The sequence below is a fragment of the Triticum aestivum genome, chromosome 5B (genome assembly GCF_018294505.1).
Source record: "Triticum aestivum cultivar Chinese Spring chromosome 5B, IWGSC CS RefSeq v2.1, whole genome shotgun sequence".
Taxonomy (NCBI): Eukaryota; Viridiplantae; Streptophyta; class Magnoliopsida; order Poales; family Poaceae; genus Triticum; species Triticum aestivum.
This window is the reverse complement of record NC_057807.1, coordinates 451,892,812-451,906,932: the sequence shown is the minus strand read 5'-3', so window position 1 is coordinate 451,906,932 and position 14,121 is coordinate 451,892,812. Positions and strand designations below refer to the sequence as shown.

The following is a 14,121-nucleotide window of genomic DNA, read 5'->3' as shown; positions in this document are numbered from 1 at the left end:
AGACATGACCGAGACACCTCTCCGGTCAATAACCAATAGCGGAACTTGGATGCTCATATTGGTTCCCACATATTCTATGAAGATCTTTATCTGTCGAACCGCTATGTCAACATATGGTATTCCCTTTGGCATCGGTATGTTACTTGCCCGAGATTCGATTGTCGGTATCTCCATACCTAGTTCAATCTCGTTACCGACAAGTCTCTTTACTCGTTTCGTAATGCATCATCCCATAACTAACTCATTAGTCACATTGCTTGCAAGGCTTCATATGATGTGCATTACCGAGAGGGCCTAGAGATACCTCTCCGATACTCGGAGTGACAAATCCTAATCTCGATCTATGCCAACCCAAAAAACACCTTCAGAGATACCTGTATAGCATCTTTATAATCACCCAGTTACGTTGTGACATTTGATAGCACACAAGGCATTCCTCCGGTGTCCGGGAGTTGCATAATCTCATAGTCAGAGGAATATGTATTTGACATGAAGAAAGCGGTAGCAATAAAACTGAACAGTTATTATGCTAAGCTAACGGATGGGTCTTGTCCACCACATCATTCTCCTAATGATGTGACCCCATTCATCAAATGACAACATAGGTCCATGGCTAGTAAACTTAACCATCTTTGATCAACGAGCTAGTCAAGTAGAGGCATACTAGGGACACGGTGTTTTGTGTATGTATTCACACATGTATCAAGTTTCTGGTTAATACAATTCTAGCATGAATAATAAACATTTATCATGATATAAGGAAATATAAAATTACAACTTTATTATTGCCTCTAGGGCATATTTCCTTCAGTCTCCCACTTGCACTAGAGTCAATAATCTAGTTCACGTCGCCATGTGATTTAACACCAATAGTTCACATCTGTATGTGATTAACCCCCATAGTTCACATCACCATGTGACCAACACCCAAAGGGTTTACTAGAGTCAATAGTCTAGTTCACATTGCTATGTGATTAGCTCCCAAAGAGTACTAAGGTGTGATCATGTTTTGCTTGTGAGAGAAGTTTAGTCGACGGGTCTATCACATTCAGATCCATATGTATTTTGCAAATTTCTATGTCTACAACGCTCTACATGAGCTACTCTAGTTAATTGCTCCCACTTTCAACATGTATCCAGATTAAGACTCGGAGTCACTTGGATCAGTCTCAAAGCTTGCATCGACGTAACTCTTTACGACGAACTCTTTATCACCTCCATAACCGAGAAATATTTCCTTAGTCCTCTTAAGTAACTAAGGATAACTTTGACCGCTGTCAGTGATCCACTCCTGGATCACTATCGTACCCTCTTGCAAACTCATGATAAGGTACACAATAGGTCTGGTATACAACATAGCATACTGTATAGAACCTATGGCTGAGGCATAGTAATGACTTTCATTCTCTTTCTATTTTCTGCTGTGGTCGGGTTTTGAGTCTTACTCAACTTTACACCTTGTAATACAGGCAAGAACTCTTTCTCAAACTGATCCATTTTGAACTCTTTCAAAATCTTGTCAAGGTATGTGCTTTGTGAAAGTCCTATCAAGTGTCTTGATCTATCTCTATAGATCTTGATGCCCAATATATAAGCAGCTCCACCGAGGTCTTTCATTGAAAAACTCTTGTTCAAGTATCCTTTTATGCTATCCAGAAATTCTATATCATTTCCAATCAACAACATGTCATCCACATATAATATTAGAAATGCTATAGAGCTCCCACTCACTTTCTTGTAAATACAGGCTTCTCCAAAAGTCTGTATAAAACCATATGCTTTGATCACCTCATCAAACCATACATTCCAACTCCGAGATGCTTGCACCAGTCCATCAATGGATCGCTCGAGCTTGCACACCTTGTTAGCACCTTTAGGATCGACAAAACCTTCTGGTTGCATCATATACAACTCTTCTTTAAGAAATCCATTAAGGAATGCAGTTTTGACATCCATTTGCCAGATTTCATAATCATAAAATGCGGCAATTGCTAACATGATTCAGACAGACTTAAGCATCGCTACGGGTGAGAAAGTCTCATCGTAGTCAACTCCTTGAACTTGTCGAAAACCTTTTGCAACAAGTCGAGCTTTATAGACAATAACATTACCATCAGCATCAGTCTTCTTCTTGAAGATCCATTTATTCTCTATGGGTCGCCAATCATCGAGCAGATCCACCAAAGTCCACACTTTGTTGTTATACATGGATCCTAGCTCAGATTTCATGGCCTCAAGCCATCTATCGGAATCTGGGCTCATCATAGCTTCTTCATATTTCATAGGTTCGTCATGGTCAAGTAACATGACTTCTAGAACAGGATTACCGTACCACTCTGGTATGGATTGTGCTCTGGTTGACCTACGAGGTTCTGTAGCAACTTGATCTGAAGTTTCATGATCATTAGTGGAGGTCTTCACGAATCGATTCTGGTTGATGTGGGAAAGATGGGAGGAGAAAAGTCGCGAACTCAACGGAAGTCCCCTTCTGCTCGCGAGCTCATCAGCTCGCGATGAACAGTAACACACACAAAAAATGAAAAAAAATTGTAAAATGTCTGATTTTTTTGTGGTAAATTTTGAGAAATGTTCTATGTGCTTGCAAGGTTTCATAATGAAATCACGTCCGTGGAAGTCGCGGCCAAAAAATAGCAGTGCTCCAAAATGCTTTCAGAAGTAGCATTTTCGGAGCATCGATTTTGTTTTTGTTTTTTTGGCACGTCTTCCACGAGTGTGATTCCTCGAGGAAACTCTGCAAGCACTTAGATAATTTGTCAAAGTTTGCCAAAAAATCATATATATTTTTTGAAAAAATTTCAATGTTTTTCGGTGTTACTGTTCATCTGGTTGCAAATGTGTTCCGGAGCAATAACTTCACGCCCGGAATTCAGCGTCTCTTTTCAGCCGGGTGAATCAAAAGTTTCCTACTACTCTCTCCGTCCGGAAATACTTGTCATCAAAATGAACAAAAATGATGACAAGTATTTTCGGACAGAGGGAGTACTAAACATTTAGTCTCTTTCTTCCCATACATCATCTCGTTCATCACATTTATTCCTTCCACGCAACAACAAAAATCATCTACTTCCTCCGTTCCTAAATGTAAGTCTTTTTAGATATTTCAAATGGACTATAACATACGGATGTATGTAGACATATTTTAGAATGTAGATCCACTCATTTTGCTCCGTATGTAGTCATTTGTTGGAATCTCTAAAAAGACTTATATTTAGGAACGGGGGAGTATATTTACAGTTGATGATTCATATGTATTGCCGGCGAGCCACATCCTTTGATTTGTTTTGGGAAACGCCCCTTTGTTTTGCGCTGGCGGCTGTTTGCACCCTACATCACACTACGTACACCTGCAGCTCCCTCCACCAAAATGCTGCACAGTCGGGAGACAACATTTTAATTAAATGCTACCAGGCCTAATGAGAAACGCACTCGAATCATGTCATTTCTGGATATCCCCTCGTGCATGGCATGTTCGGTTCAAATATACCGGTATTATGCAATGTACTCCCTCTGTTCATAAGTATAAGACGTTTTTGCAGATCAAATTGAACTAGAAAAACATCTTAAACAGATGTTAGTAACATTTTAGGCCAGTTCTATTAGCGGGATTCATATGACTCATCCAGCAAAGACGTTCAAGAATTCGTTGGCAAGATCCTCCAACGAGAAGAAGCTATTGGCTCCATTCCTTCCCAAAAGGAAAACGAATAACTAAAATACGGCCTTGCTGTAAACTGCATATCGTATGTAAACATATCATACACAATATCCTTACGACAGTCAAAATTTCTGGGCACCAATTGCAAAGAAGCAAACACGAGCCTTCATTATTTCCAGGCCTTCCGTCCCCTGAACTGCTTTCCTGAGTGCTTCGCTTTGGTCTTCTTCTCCTGGCGAGAACGCGCTGCCTTTGCTCTCTTTGCCGCCAGAGGCATCCTCTTCTGGTGCTGTTTCTGCTTATTGCTCGAACCACCCGTCTAACAGACACCAAAAAGAAAGTGATCAGACAAGGAATAGAAGGTCAAACAAAAATCCCCAGAAGAAAACATTACAGCACCGATGTCGTATATGGAATGCCACTGAGATCACACTTTCACCAGCCACAAACATGTAGCCCAGGCTAACATAAGGAAATAAGGTTCTTGGGTTTACCTTTTTCTGTTTAATAGCTGCTCTTGCTTGGTATTTTCCTCTATCCTCCCTTCCAGCTTTCACCATCTCTAATCTCTCTTCCTTGGTCATCTTTCTCTTGACGTGAGCCTGCATAAATAGTTTATATAGGTCAAGCGTATGTGCTTTTGCGCGTGCGGTCGGTGGGGAAGAATAGTTTATATAGATAAAATGTATGTGATTTTGTGTGCGGGGAGCGAGAGGATACCGCGAGCTCCGATGGATCAACGCGCTTCAAGCTAAGCTCATCAGTAGAAGGAAGTTTGAAGGTCACTGATCTTGTGTCACCCTTGCTGAGACCATGTTGAACCAAAGCCAACTTTGCTGCTTTCTTTGCCTGAAACTCATGCACTTTCAGTAAAATGTTTGCTTAACAGCAATTTTAGTTTTGAACAAGAGTAGGTACTCTAAGCTTGAAACACAATGAATGAATGTATAACAGAAGTAGAGAAGTAATGCGAAATTCACACACCTTGAGCTCTTTTATGCGCTTAAAATCTTCATCGCCGAAAATTCTGCCAGCTTCATCTGTTGAAGCTTCAGCCTTCTTAGCTCCTGCTAACTTCTTCAGAGCTCGAAGGCTTGCATCTGCAGCATCAAGTTGTCCAATATAATCACTTAACTTTCTCTTCTGCACCTTGGAACCGCTGCCCTTTGATTTATCCTCCTCATCACTGTCTTCAACCTCCTGGTCCGAGTCTTCATTCTCTGAATCGTCATTGAGCTCCTCATCTTCATCCTCATCAGACGCATCAGTATCACCATCCACGTCAGAGTCGTCATCTAGTTCATCCATATCGTCGTCACTATCATCCTCCTCTAGTTCCTCTGCATCATCTTGTTCCCCAGATACTTCATCTTCATGATCTTCACTAGCATCAAGCTTGTTTGATAAACTCTCCAAACTTTGCCGGGTACCACTCGCAGATGGCAACACTTCCTCGTCATCGGAATCAAAAGCATCAGACTCATCGTCTGAACCCCCCTCTGGTGACATCTCTTCATCTAGCAACTCAGCTCCAGGCACATCACTAGCAATAGTGGTTTCTCCAAATGCTTTTGGCCGAGCAGTTGGATCAATAGGACGGCCACGATCTTTCTTGACTAACAATGAAGGACAGATCTGAATTCAGAACAAAAGTAGGTTTAGCTAAGTGAAACAAAACTGCAAATGCCAAAACAGACACAGAATCTGCAAGAAAATATCTGACCTCCCTGAATAATGTGATAAGTGAGCGAGCGGCAATAGAAACAGCTTTCTCGTGGGACTTCTTATATAAAACAAGGTCTTGGAGTAGATCCTCATTCATCATCTGCAGATTTAGAGGAAGAATCAAAGGAAGTTAAGTGAGTAAAGGAACCGACAGTATCTTCCTGGGCATTCTAGAATCCATAGAGGACACAAGGTATGCAAGACTGCACGTTTAGTTTACAAGCATAAAAGAACAGCACCAGTGAAACTTTCCAAGCTCAAGATCGACAATATGGTAGACCACTACTAAAATTAAATAAACGAAGCCTGGTCATGTATAGCCAGAGTCTACGCGTCTTCATTTAGTTATGCTTAAAACTTTTAGTCACACAACTATCACAATCTTTTCAATGTACCATCCATGAGTCTTTAACGTAGCACCACAAACTAAGTAAATGCACAGAAGTCTGAAACTGAGATGTCAGAGAAGAGCAAGGTAAGTACCAAAGGAATTCGCATGCAGATCTCTCTCACAACATTCAGGCCAACAGCAATAGCCTAAAAGAAGTCAATTAGTTAGACATATGCTCGAGTTAATCAGGAAGTACACACACTTCAAATGATGAATAAGCGAGTCGTGCAAACCTCAGGACGGGAACGATCATGCACAAATTGATTTACTATCTGCTTGAACAGCGGTTCAACAGCATCAGGAGGCACCTGCAAAAGAAACAAATTAATTTCGTTGTATTTAAAATATCCAGAGAAGTGACATCATTGGTTACAAAATACAGGGGGAAAGTACAGTGTCCAACCATCTCATGGCAAGCCTGTACTGCTGCAGCAAGTAGAGTAGTCACATCTCGTTGGTGAGGCTGCATTGCATAAGGGTAAAGGAATATGGCCACATCAGCATAGAATAGAACTAGCAATTTTTCAAAGGCTGATGCAAGCTAGGCATACTCTCAGTTAAGTAACATACTTGAACATATCTTTGAAGATATGGATAGAAGTTCAACAAAACCAAGTGATGCAGGCCAATAGTCCTTGCTATGACCTTCAACATCATCATCCTTACCTGCACATGCAATGGTTTTCCTTTAAACTGAAATGGTTCATGTTCACCAAAAAGTGGCAGAAGCCTAAGCTACAGAAGAGCATGCAATCGCATGCTAAATGTGGAAAAGGTTGATATGATAGCGAGCATATGAAGTCAGAACAAGCCAAAAAATAAGAACGGATCTAACAATCTTAACCATTGGATGAAAACTAGCTCACACCAGCCACCTAAAGCAACCTATTTTTGGTTCCAGATAACACTTCTAATAATTACACCCTTGTAGACTACCCTTTAACCGCCTAGTGAGCTGAGCAACCGATCTTGCTGTACACAATTCAATAATTGAGATTTAAGAGCGTGTTTGGTTGAAGGCCTGGACTCTTTGCCTGAGAAAAAATGGTGCCTGGACAATGCCTGAGATGAAGGAAAATTGTGCCTGGCCAGGCAAGCCTGGTTGGTGAACGTTTGGTTCGTTTCCTTGCTTGTTGTTCTGTCCTTGCGTGCTTATAGAATTTTTAAATAGCAAATCTTTGCTGCTACTTGCTCCAGTTAGTACCAGGCAGGTGTGGAAGCATGTCCAGGCGCATGGGATGGGGTGCCTGGGCCAGGCAAATCACGCTGCCTGGGCTGACTAAGTCCTTTTATGTATTTTTTATTCTACTGGCCAGGCTAATCACACTACCGGCACAACCAGGCCAGGCAAGTACTTCCTTTCTCAGGATGCCAACCAAACAATCACCAGGCAGACTTCAGGCACAGCTCAGGCCAGGCGCGCAACAATGAGGACATCAACCAAACACACCCTAAGTCTGTATTCTCCTACTTTGAGGGTTGTTCTTACTCATGTCACAATACAAGTAATGTTAGAATCTGCATCAGCGAACATTTGAAAGATTGACCATCAACATAAGAAATTACAGACATCTATGACACCAACTTGATATAATAGGTTCATCATGAAATATGAGTAAACATATTTGCATAGTAGATAATGGTCACTGTGTAACCGAGGAAACCATGTCAACCTCCAAAAGGACAACACAGCAGCATGAAGGGATATTAGATATAGGAATAATAAGACCAACCTCAAATCGTTCATTGCATTTCTGTAGCCGAGAGAAGAGTTTCTCTGCAAAACCCTGTAAGAGCCCCAAAAGGAGTTTCAGCATGATAGAAGATCATCTCATCAACAGCAAGAAGTGGATGTGGCATCTCATTTTATCGTGGCAATGACACAGCTTGAAAATTTATGATGTTACTCTACCTGGGGATCCTTTAAATACGTAAGGGGCGAATAGTAATTGGAGCCAGTCTCCTCATTGGATTTACGTTGTTGCCTTTTCATACTACGAACTACACGCTCCAATTTAGCTTTCTTCTTTTTCTTACTAGCAGAGGTACCCTTGTGATTTGCCTGAGAAAAAAAATATCAAGAAAAGACAGAATGCATTAGAAGACACAAATGAAACCATAAGGTCTAAAATACTATCAATAGAGACCCAATATGCAAAACATCCAAATCACCTTGTAGACATCTTCTTTACTAAGTATAATATTTGGGTTTTGACTTGCTTCATCTTCACTACTGGCATCACTATCATCCTCTTGCTCAACATTTTCATACCCAATGAGTAATGAAATAGCAGCTGTCATAAGCCTGCATGTAGAATACACTCTTTTAGATAGGAAGCAACCAACAGCAAACACCTACATTTCCTTACAAAAATGTACCTCGAAGAGGGATGGAAACAAGCATCGCATATAGCATTTGCCGTGCGGTCATCAAACCAGACCCTTCGACGGTGAAGATCACATAGGATAGTAAAAGCCCTCTTTGCTCTCGACTCTTCCTCGCCCTGACAAACAGGAAATAATCAGATGAGGTGAGAAATGGCCTCAAGTGTATGCTTACCAGCTATAATGTTAAGCGTGATAATACTTCTTAAATCAAGTGTAAGATGTTGCAAACCTGTACTAATTTAAAAAGGATGCCTTGCAGTTTACGATTCTTGGCTTCATTCTTGTGCTTCTGATTCATCCTTCTGATGCTGTGTACAATATGCGAAAATGCAAGCTTTTTTACTGCTCGATCTCCAATGACTTGAAGCTCCATAAATAACTCCATGGTGTCTTCCAGATCAACAATCTAAACATTTAAGTAACAAAAGATTGCAATGATATAAGGTTGCGAAACTGAACTCAACAAGGCAAAGAAAAAAAACTCTTCATTCGGTAATGATCCACTCTCTAGTCCTCCTCCATTACCAAATAAAAAATGCGTCTAGAAACTCCACTGCGCCCCAGAGGCCCTTAAATTTTAAAGATGACAGCCAGACAATCACGGACTCGCAGTCCAGTTACACTTCCTAATGGGGCTGATAGAACATCAAATTTGGAAGGAAGAAAACCAAGACCATATACTCTGGGAACAGTGCTGGTTACAGTTCAGGTCAAAGTTCAAAACTTTCCGTTGAGATGATTTATCCTAGGCTTCAGCCATTGCATTACCGTAGTATCAGTATGAATGAATTCCTGAACAATGCAAAGCCCATCGGCCTAATTTGCTGCTATCCTATAATGTACCAACAGGTACACATCTTCTGTGGTTATAAGAAGCAAAACTGAAACAGAACATTTTTGCAATGTACTAGCAGAAAAATCTTCTCAACTGCCGTATACATTAACCACGATAAACAGACTCCACATCAATGAATTTGAACAATAATTCGTACCAATATATAGCTCAGTATCTCTTCTTGCCCACCAATACCAAACAAATTTCAATCTGAAGGCAACTAATGAATTGAAGAGGAATTCACCTTCCGATTGACCAGCAGTATGAGCGCCTGCACGAGGTGCACCCGGAGGCCGGACGGCAGCGCGCGGGCGTTGGTGTCGAGCAGGCCCCCGATGTGGTCGGGCAGGTCGGCGAGGTCGTTGGGGTAGAAGGGCGCGACGTGGGCGAGGAAGAGCGCGAGGTCGCCGAGCTCCTTGGCCGTCTCCCCGCCGCCGCCGCCGCCCGAGGAGGACGACGACAGCGCCGCCTGCTGCCGGAAGAGGAACACCGAGGACTCGAAGTGGCGCTGCAGCTGGCGGAGCTCCGTCTCGTACCCCTCCGGGTCGCGCTTCATCTTGGCCTGCAGCGCCGGCAGGCTGTGCCGCTCGCCCGCGCCGCCCGTGGCCGACGCGGAGGCCGCCTCCGGCGTGTAGGCGGGGGCGTGCTGGCGCATCGCCGCGGGAGGGGGGAAGGTTCGGGCTGCGTCGCCGGGGATGGACGCTCTAAAACCCTAGTAAGACGGTATGGGTGCCAAAAACACGCCTTTTTCCTCCGTAGAATAAATACTTTTGCAGCCGACGGTGGTCGGAGTCTTTGGAATGCGCGTCGCCGTCGCCGAGTTTCAGCGTTCTATTCTAAACGGAGGTTGTGTTCGGTGCGGCGGTCGTGGGCGTGTGGGCGTGGGCGTGCCGGCGGCTAGGGTTGGGATGCGGCTGCAGCCGTGCGGTAGTAGTGGGAGGGGAAGGAAGGAGGGAGGGCGGGGTGCCGGAGTTGATGGATAGTTGGGCTTTCGGGCAAAAACTGCTTTTGGTGGGTCGGCTCCAGGAAGCCCGTTACCTTTTTCATTGATGAATGTTTTTTTCCTACGTTCCAAATAAAATCTAGAAATCCCATATCCTACCCTAGCCGCCGAGGCGACTAGGGTTTATCTACTCCGGCGTCGTTCGTTGCCGTTGAGGTCTCCGGTAACCTGTCCGCGCAACCCACCCATCATACGCCAGCTCTTGGGCTGACTAAGGGGTCGGCTTGTCCTTCCACCCGGCCTCGGCGCGGTGTGGTGATCTAGGGTTTCGGTCGCAGCCATGGCAGGGGCAACTCCATCCAATGGAGGGGACAGCACTAGTGCTGGTAGAAGGAAGGGGAAGACCCCAATCGATCTGGAAGCGGCAATGAAGAACATGAAACTCAAGAAAACAGAGATGGATGACGTGGTTGTTGGCGATGAGGAGATCGCGGAGCTGTCGAAGGCGGCCCGGTGGCTAGATGTTGCAAGGGTGAACACGACGAAGTATTTTAGCGTTGAATCCTTCAAGAACACAATGATCTTTGCATGAAGACTTGCCAACGAGCCAGAAATTCGAGAGGCTGATGACAATTTGTTTATCATCCAACTCTTCTATCTAGGGGATTGGAACAGAGTCATGCACCAGGGGCCTAATGGTTGCAATTGAGGAATACGATGGCAAAGGGAAACCAGACTTGGTTCAGCTGGATCGAGTTCATGTGTGGGCCCAAATTCACGACACCCCTGAGCTCTATAGGAAGGAGATGATCGTAGATCAATTGGCTCGCTGCATATGCCAAGTGAAGAGTGTGGAGATGAACCCTAACCGAGTGTTCGAAGGCAACTATGCCAGGGTTCGAGAAAAGATTAAACTGGCTGATCCTTTGGTGTGTTTGGCTCCCCTGAACATCAAAGGGGAAGGGCGGAACCTCCTGTCAGTCAAATATGAAAAGATTGGTTTCTTTTGCGAAGTCTGCGGCATCCTAGGCCACTCCATGGAGGAGTGTGGCGATGGGGTTCATAGCCCTGAGGAGATTGAATATGGTGAGTGGATGAAAGACACTCGGAGATCCCTGCCAGAGAGCCAAAACCGTGATCCCGGCTGGAACAGGGGGAACTCCTCACGTGGACGCGGACAGGCCCGTGGAGGTGGTCGCGGCAGAAACAATGGAGCCAAGAAACGGTTATCAGAGGAGGCCGGACTGGGGGATGGAGCTGACACAGACGTAGATGATGATCTCAAGGATACGACTGAAAGCCCACTGAAGGGCAAGGGTGAGAAGGCGGGGACTAACCACCCCCAAACATCAGTTAGTCGCAAACTGAACATGGATGGAGAAGGCCAAAACGAAGCTGAGGGCAGTAAGGGTGACGTCGTGGATGCAACCATGGAAATGCAGCAAGGGGCTACAGCTTCAGTTCCTCCTCCTCCTCCATCGTATGTCGCCCCGAGAGATAGAAAGAAGCACAAGAACAGGAGTTCTCCCAACAAAAACCAAAGCAACATGGACAGCGTGGCGGGTTCCTCGGAGGAGCGCCGCCAGGTCCAATGAGTCTCTCATGTTGGAACTGTCGTGGGGCGGGCAAACCCGCGATAGTTCGAGAGCTTCACGATTTCGCGAGGCAGTTTGCTCCGATGGTGCTATGTATAGTTGAAACTCAACTCCCTAGAGATAGAGTGGAGAACTTGGCAGGCACCCTAGGTTATGATAATGCATACACTATTAGTAGCTCTGGTAGAAGTGGAGGTCTCGGTGTTTTCTGAAATAATGAAATAAAGATTGAAAATTTTGGTTACTCTGCTTATCACATTGATGCTCATGTTACTTTTCCTCGAACTACACCATGGCGCCTCACAATGATGTACGGTGAATCACAGGTCAACGAAAGAGGGAAGACTTGGGACTTGTTAAGATCTCTCGCAGAAGATAAGGATCAACCATGGTTATGCTTCAAGGATTTCAATGAAGTCCTTAGTCTGAATGAACATGATGGAGTTGGCCATCGATGTATGACACATGTGAATGGTTTTAGGGACGCTGTTGATACATGCGGTCTCATGGACCTAGGCTTCTCGGGACCCAGCTGGACATTTGAGAAAAGAGTCGCCGAAGGCACATATACGAGGGTACGCCTCGACATAGCACTCGCCACTGCATCTTGGTCCAGCACGTACCCGGGGCAGAGCTATCCCACAAGTCTGCCACCACATCGGATCATCTACCGATTCTGCTACAGCTCTCACCTGGAAGAGATGAGCCGCACCAAGCCAAACCTTTCAGATATGAGATGATGTGGGAATCTCATGATGGTTTTCAGGCTACCATTGAACAACACTGGCAAGGCCCAGGGGCAAGCACGGTTGTTGAACTGTGTGCAAAAATAAAATCGCTGTCAAAAAACCTGAAACGTTGGGACCGGACCACTTTTGGCAGTGTCAAGGAGGAGACCAGAACTCTCAAGCTGCAGCTTGAGAGCATGCATGCGGATCCATCTAGGACTGCACCAACTCATCAGGAGGAGAAAGTAAAAGATCGCCTAATAGAGCTCTATCATAGAGAGGAAGTCATGTGGCATCAAAGGTCATGGATCACATGGCTGGCAGCGGGCGATAAGAACACTAAGTTCTTTCACTTATGAGCCAGCTGACGACGCCTCAAAAACAAAATCAAAAGCCTACTCAGACAAGATGGAACTACAGCAGATGATGCAGCAGAGATGGAAAGTATGGTCACGGCTTTCTACAAAAATTTGTTCACATCCGAGGGGACGACGAACATGCATCAAGTGATCGATGTGGTGCCACGCAAAGTCACAAATGAGATGAACCAACGGCTCATGGCTGAGTACAACAGAGAGGAAATTAAAATGGCGTTGTTTCAGATGGCTCCTACTAAAGCACCAGATTCGGATGGGTTCCTGGCGCACTTCTTTCAGAGACATTGGGAGCTCTGTGGGGATGAAGTGTCCACAATCATTCTGAAAATCTTAAGGGGTGAAGACGAAGTTGAGGAGTTGAATGATACTATCCTAGTTCTCATTCCTAAGGTAACCAATCCCGCACTAGTGATGCAATTCTGCCCCATCAGTTTATGTAATGTACTCTACAAAATTGCGTCGAAAGTTATGGCAAACAGGCTGAAGTCCATCCTTCCTGTGATCATATCGGAGGAGCAACCGGCCTTTGTGGATGGAAGGTTGATCACAGATAACATCATCTCAGCTTATGAGTGTTTAAACTTTATGAAGAGGAACATATCAAAGAAAAATGGATTTTGTGCTCTCAAACTTGACATGATGAAGGCCTATGACGGATTGGAATGGGACTACCTTCGAGCTATCATGACTAAACTAGGGTTTGCTCCTGCCTGGGTCAACTCAGTTATGAGGATGGTATGTTCAGTCAAGTTTTCGGTTATGTTTATTGGAAAGAAACTTGAGCAGTTCACACCTTCATGAGGAATTCGACAGGGGGATCCAATATCACCTTACATATTCTTGTTAGCAGCAGAGGGCCTTTCGTGCCTTTTAAAAAAACAGACAGAGTCATCTCTAGTGCATGGGATCAAAGTGGCAGACACGGCGCCGCCGGTAAGCCATCTTCTTTTTGCAGATGACAACCTGCTGTTAGTCAAGGCTAGTGTTGAGGGGCTATTCAGGTATCTTCTTTGTTGGAAACCTATGCCAAGCTTCAGGACAGGAAATTAACTTGGATAAGTCTTTAGTTTTCTTCAGCAAGGGTTGCTCGCAGAGTGTTATAGAGAGCATGAAAAATATTTTGAATGTTCACAATGAGAACCTCTCAAAAAAGTACTTGGGCATGCCTACGGATGTTGGTAGCAGCAAAAATGTGGCCTTCAAATATTTGAAGGACGGAGTATGGAGCAAAGTTAAGGGATGGATGGAAAAAGTGTTGTCCTCCAGAGGGAAAGAAGTACTTATAAAGTCTGTAGCACAATCAATTCTTGTTTACTCTATGGCATGCTTCAAGCTACCTCGGGGCCTTTGTCTTCATATTAATTCCATCATACGCAAGTTTTGGTGGGGAAGCAAACATGGTGAAAGGAAGACAAGTTGGGTCTCCTGGGAGAAGATGACAAGGCCAAAATATGAAGGTGGAG

The 14,121-nt window shown here is 44.4% G+C and overlaps 1 protein-coding gene across 1 annotated transcript; it reads right to left on the bottom strand.

Annotated features, from left to right (window-relative positions):
• Positions 1-3,563: 3,563 nt before the first annotated feature.
• Positions 3,564-9,976, bottom strand: LOC123112407 (protein SDA1 homolog). The gene is made up of 15 exons (XM_044533384.1): positions 9,260-9,976; positions 8,410-8,586; positions 8,172-8,296; positions 7,965-8,097; positions 7,705-7,854; positions 7,526-7,579; positions 6,363-6,458; positions 6,196-6,255; positions 6,026-6,100; positions 5,885-5,938; positions 5,400-5,501; positions 4,661-5,311; positions 4,397-4,525; positions 4,171-4,278; positions 3,564-3,995 (listed from the first exon to the last, which is right to left on the bottom strand). The coding sequence occupies exons 1-15, from the start codon at positions 9,668-9,670 to the stop codon at positions 3,846-3,848; spliced, it is 2,475 nt and encodes an 824-aa protein (XP_044389319.1). The 5' UTR covers positions 9,671-9,976; the 3' UTR covers positions 3,564-3,845.
• Positions 9,977-14,121: the final 4,145 nt, after the last annotated feature.

What these genes read in the sequence shown, in the direction of transcription:
- LOC123112407 (XM_044533384.1), bottom strand. Translation starts at nt 9,670, where the DNA reads ATGCGCCAGCACGCCCCCGCCTACACGCCGGAGGCGGCCTCCGCGTCG. An exon ending in TGTTTCCATCCCTCTTCGAG is followed by an intron (nt 8,098 to 8,171) that starts GTACATTTTTGT and finishes TTCTACATGCAG; the next exon opens with GCTTATGACAGCTGCTATTT. An exon ending in TTGATCCATCGGAGCTCGCG is followed by an intron (nt 4,279 to 4,396) that starts GTATCCTCTCGC and finishes CTATTTATGCAG; the next exon opens with GCTCACGTCAAGAGAAAGAT.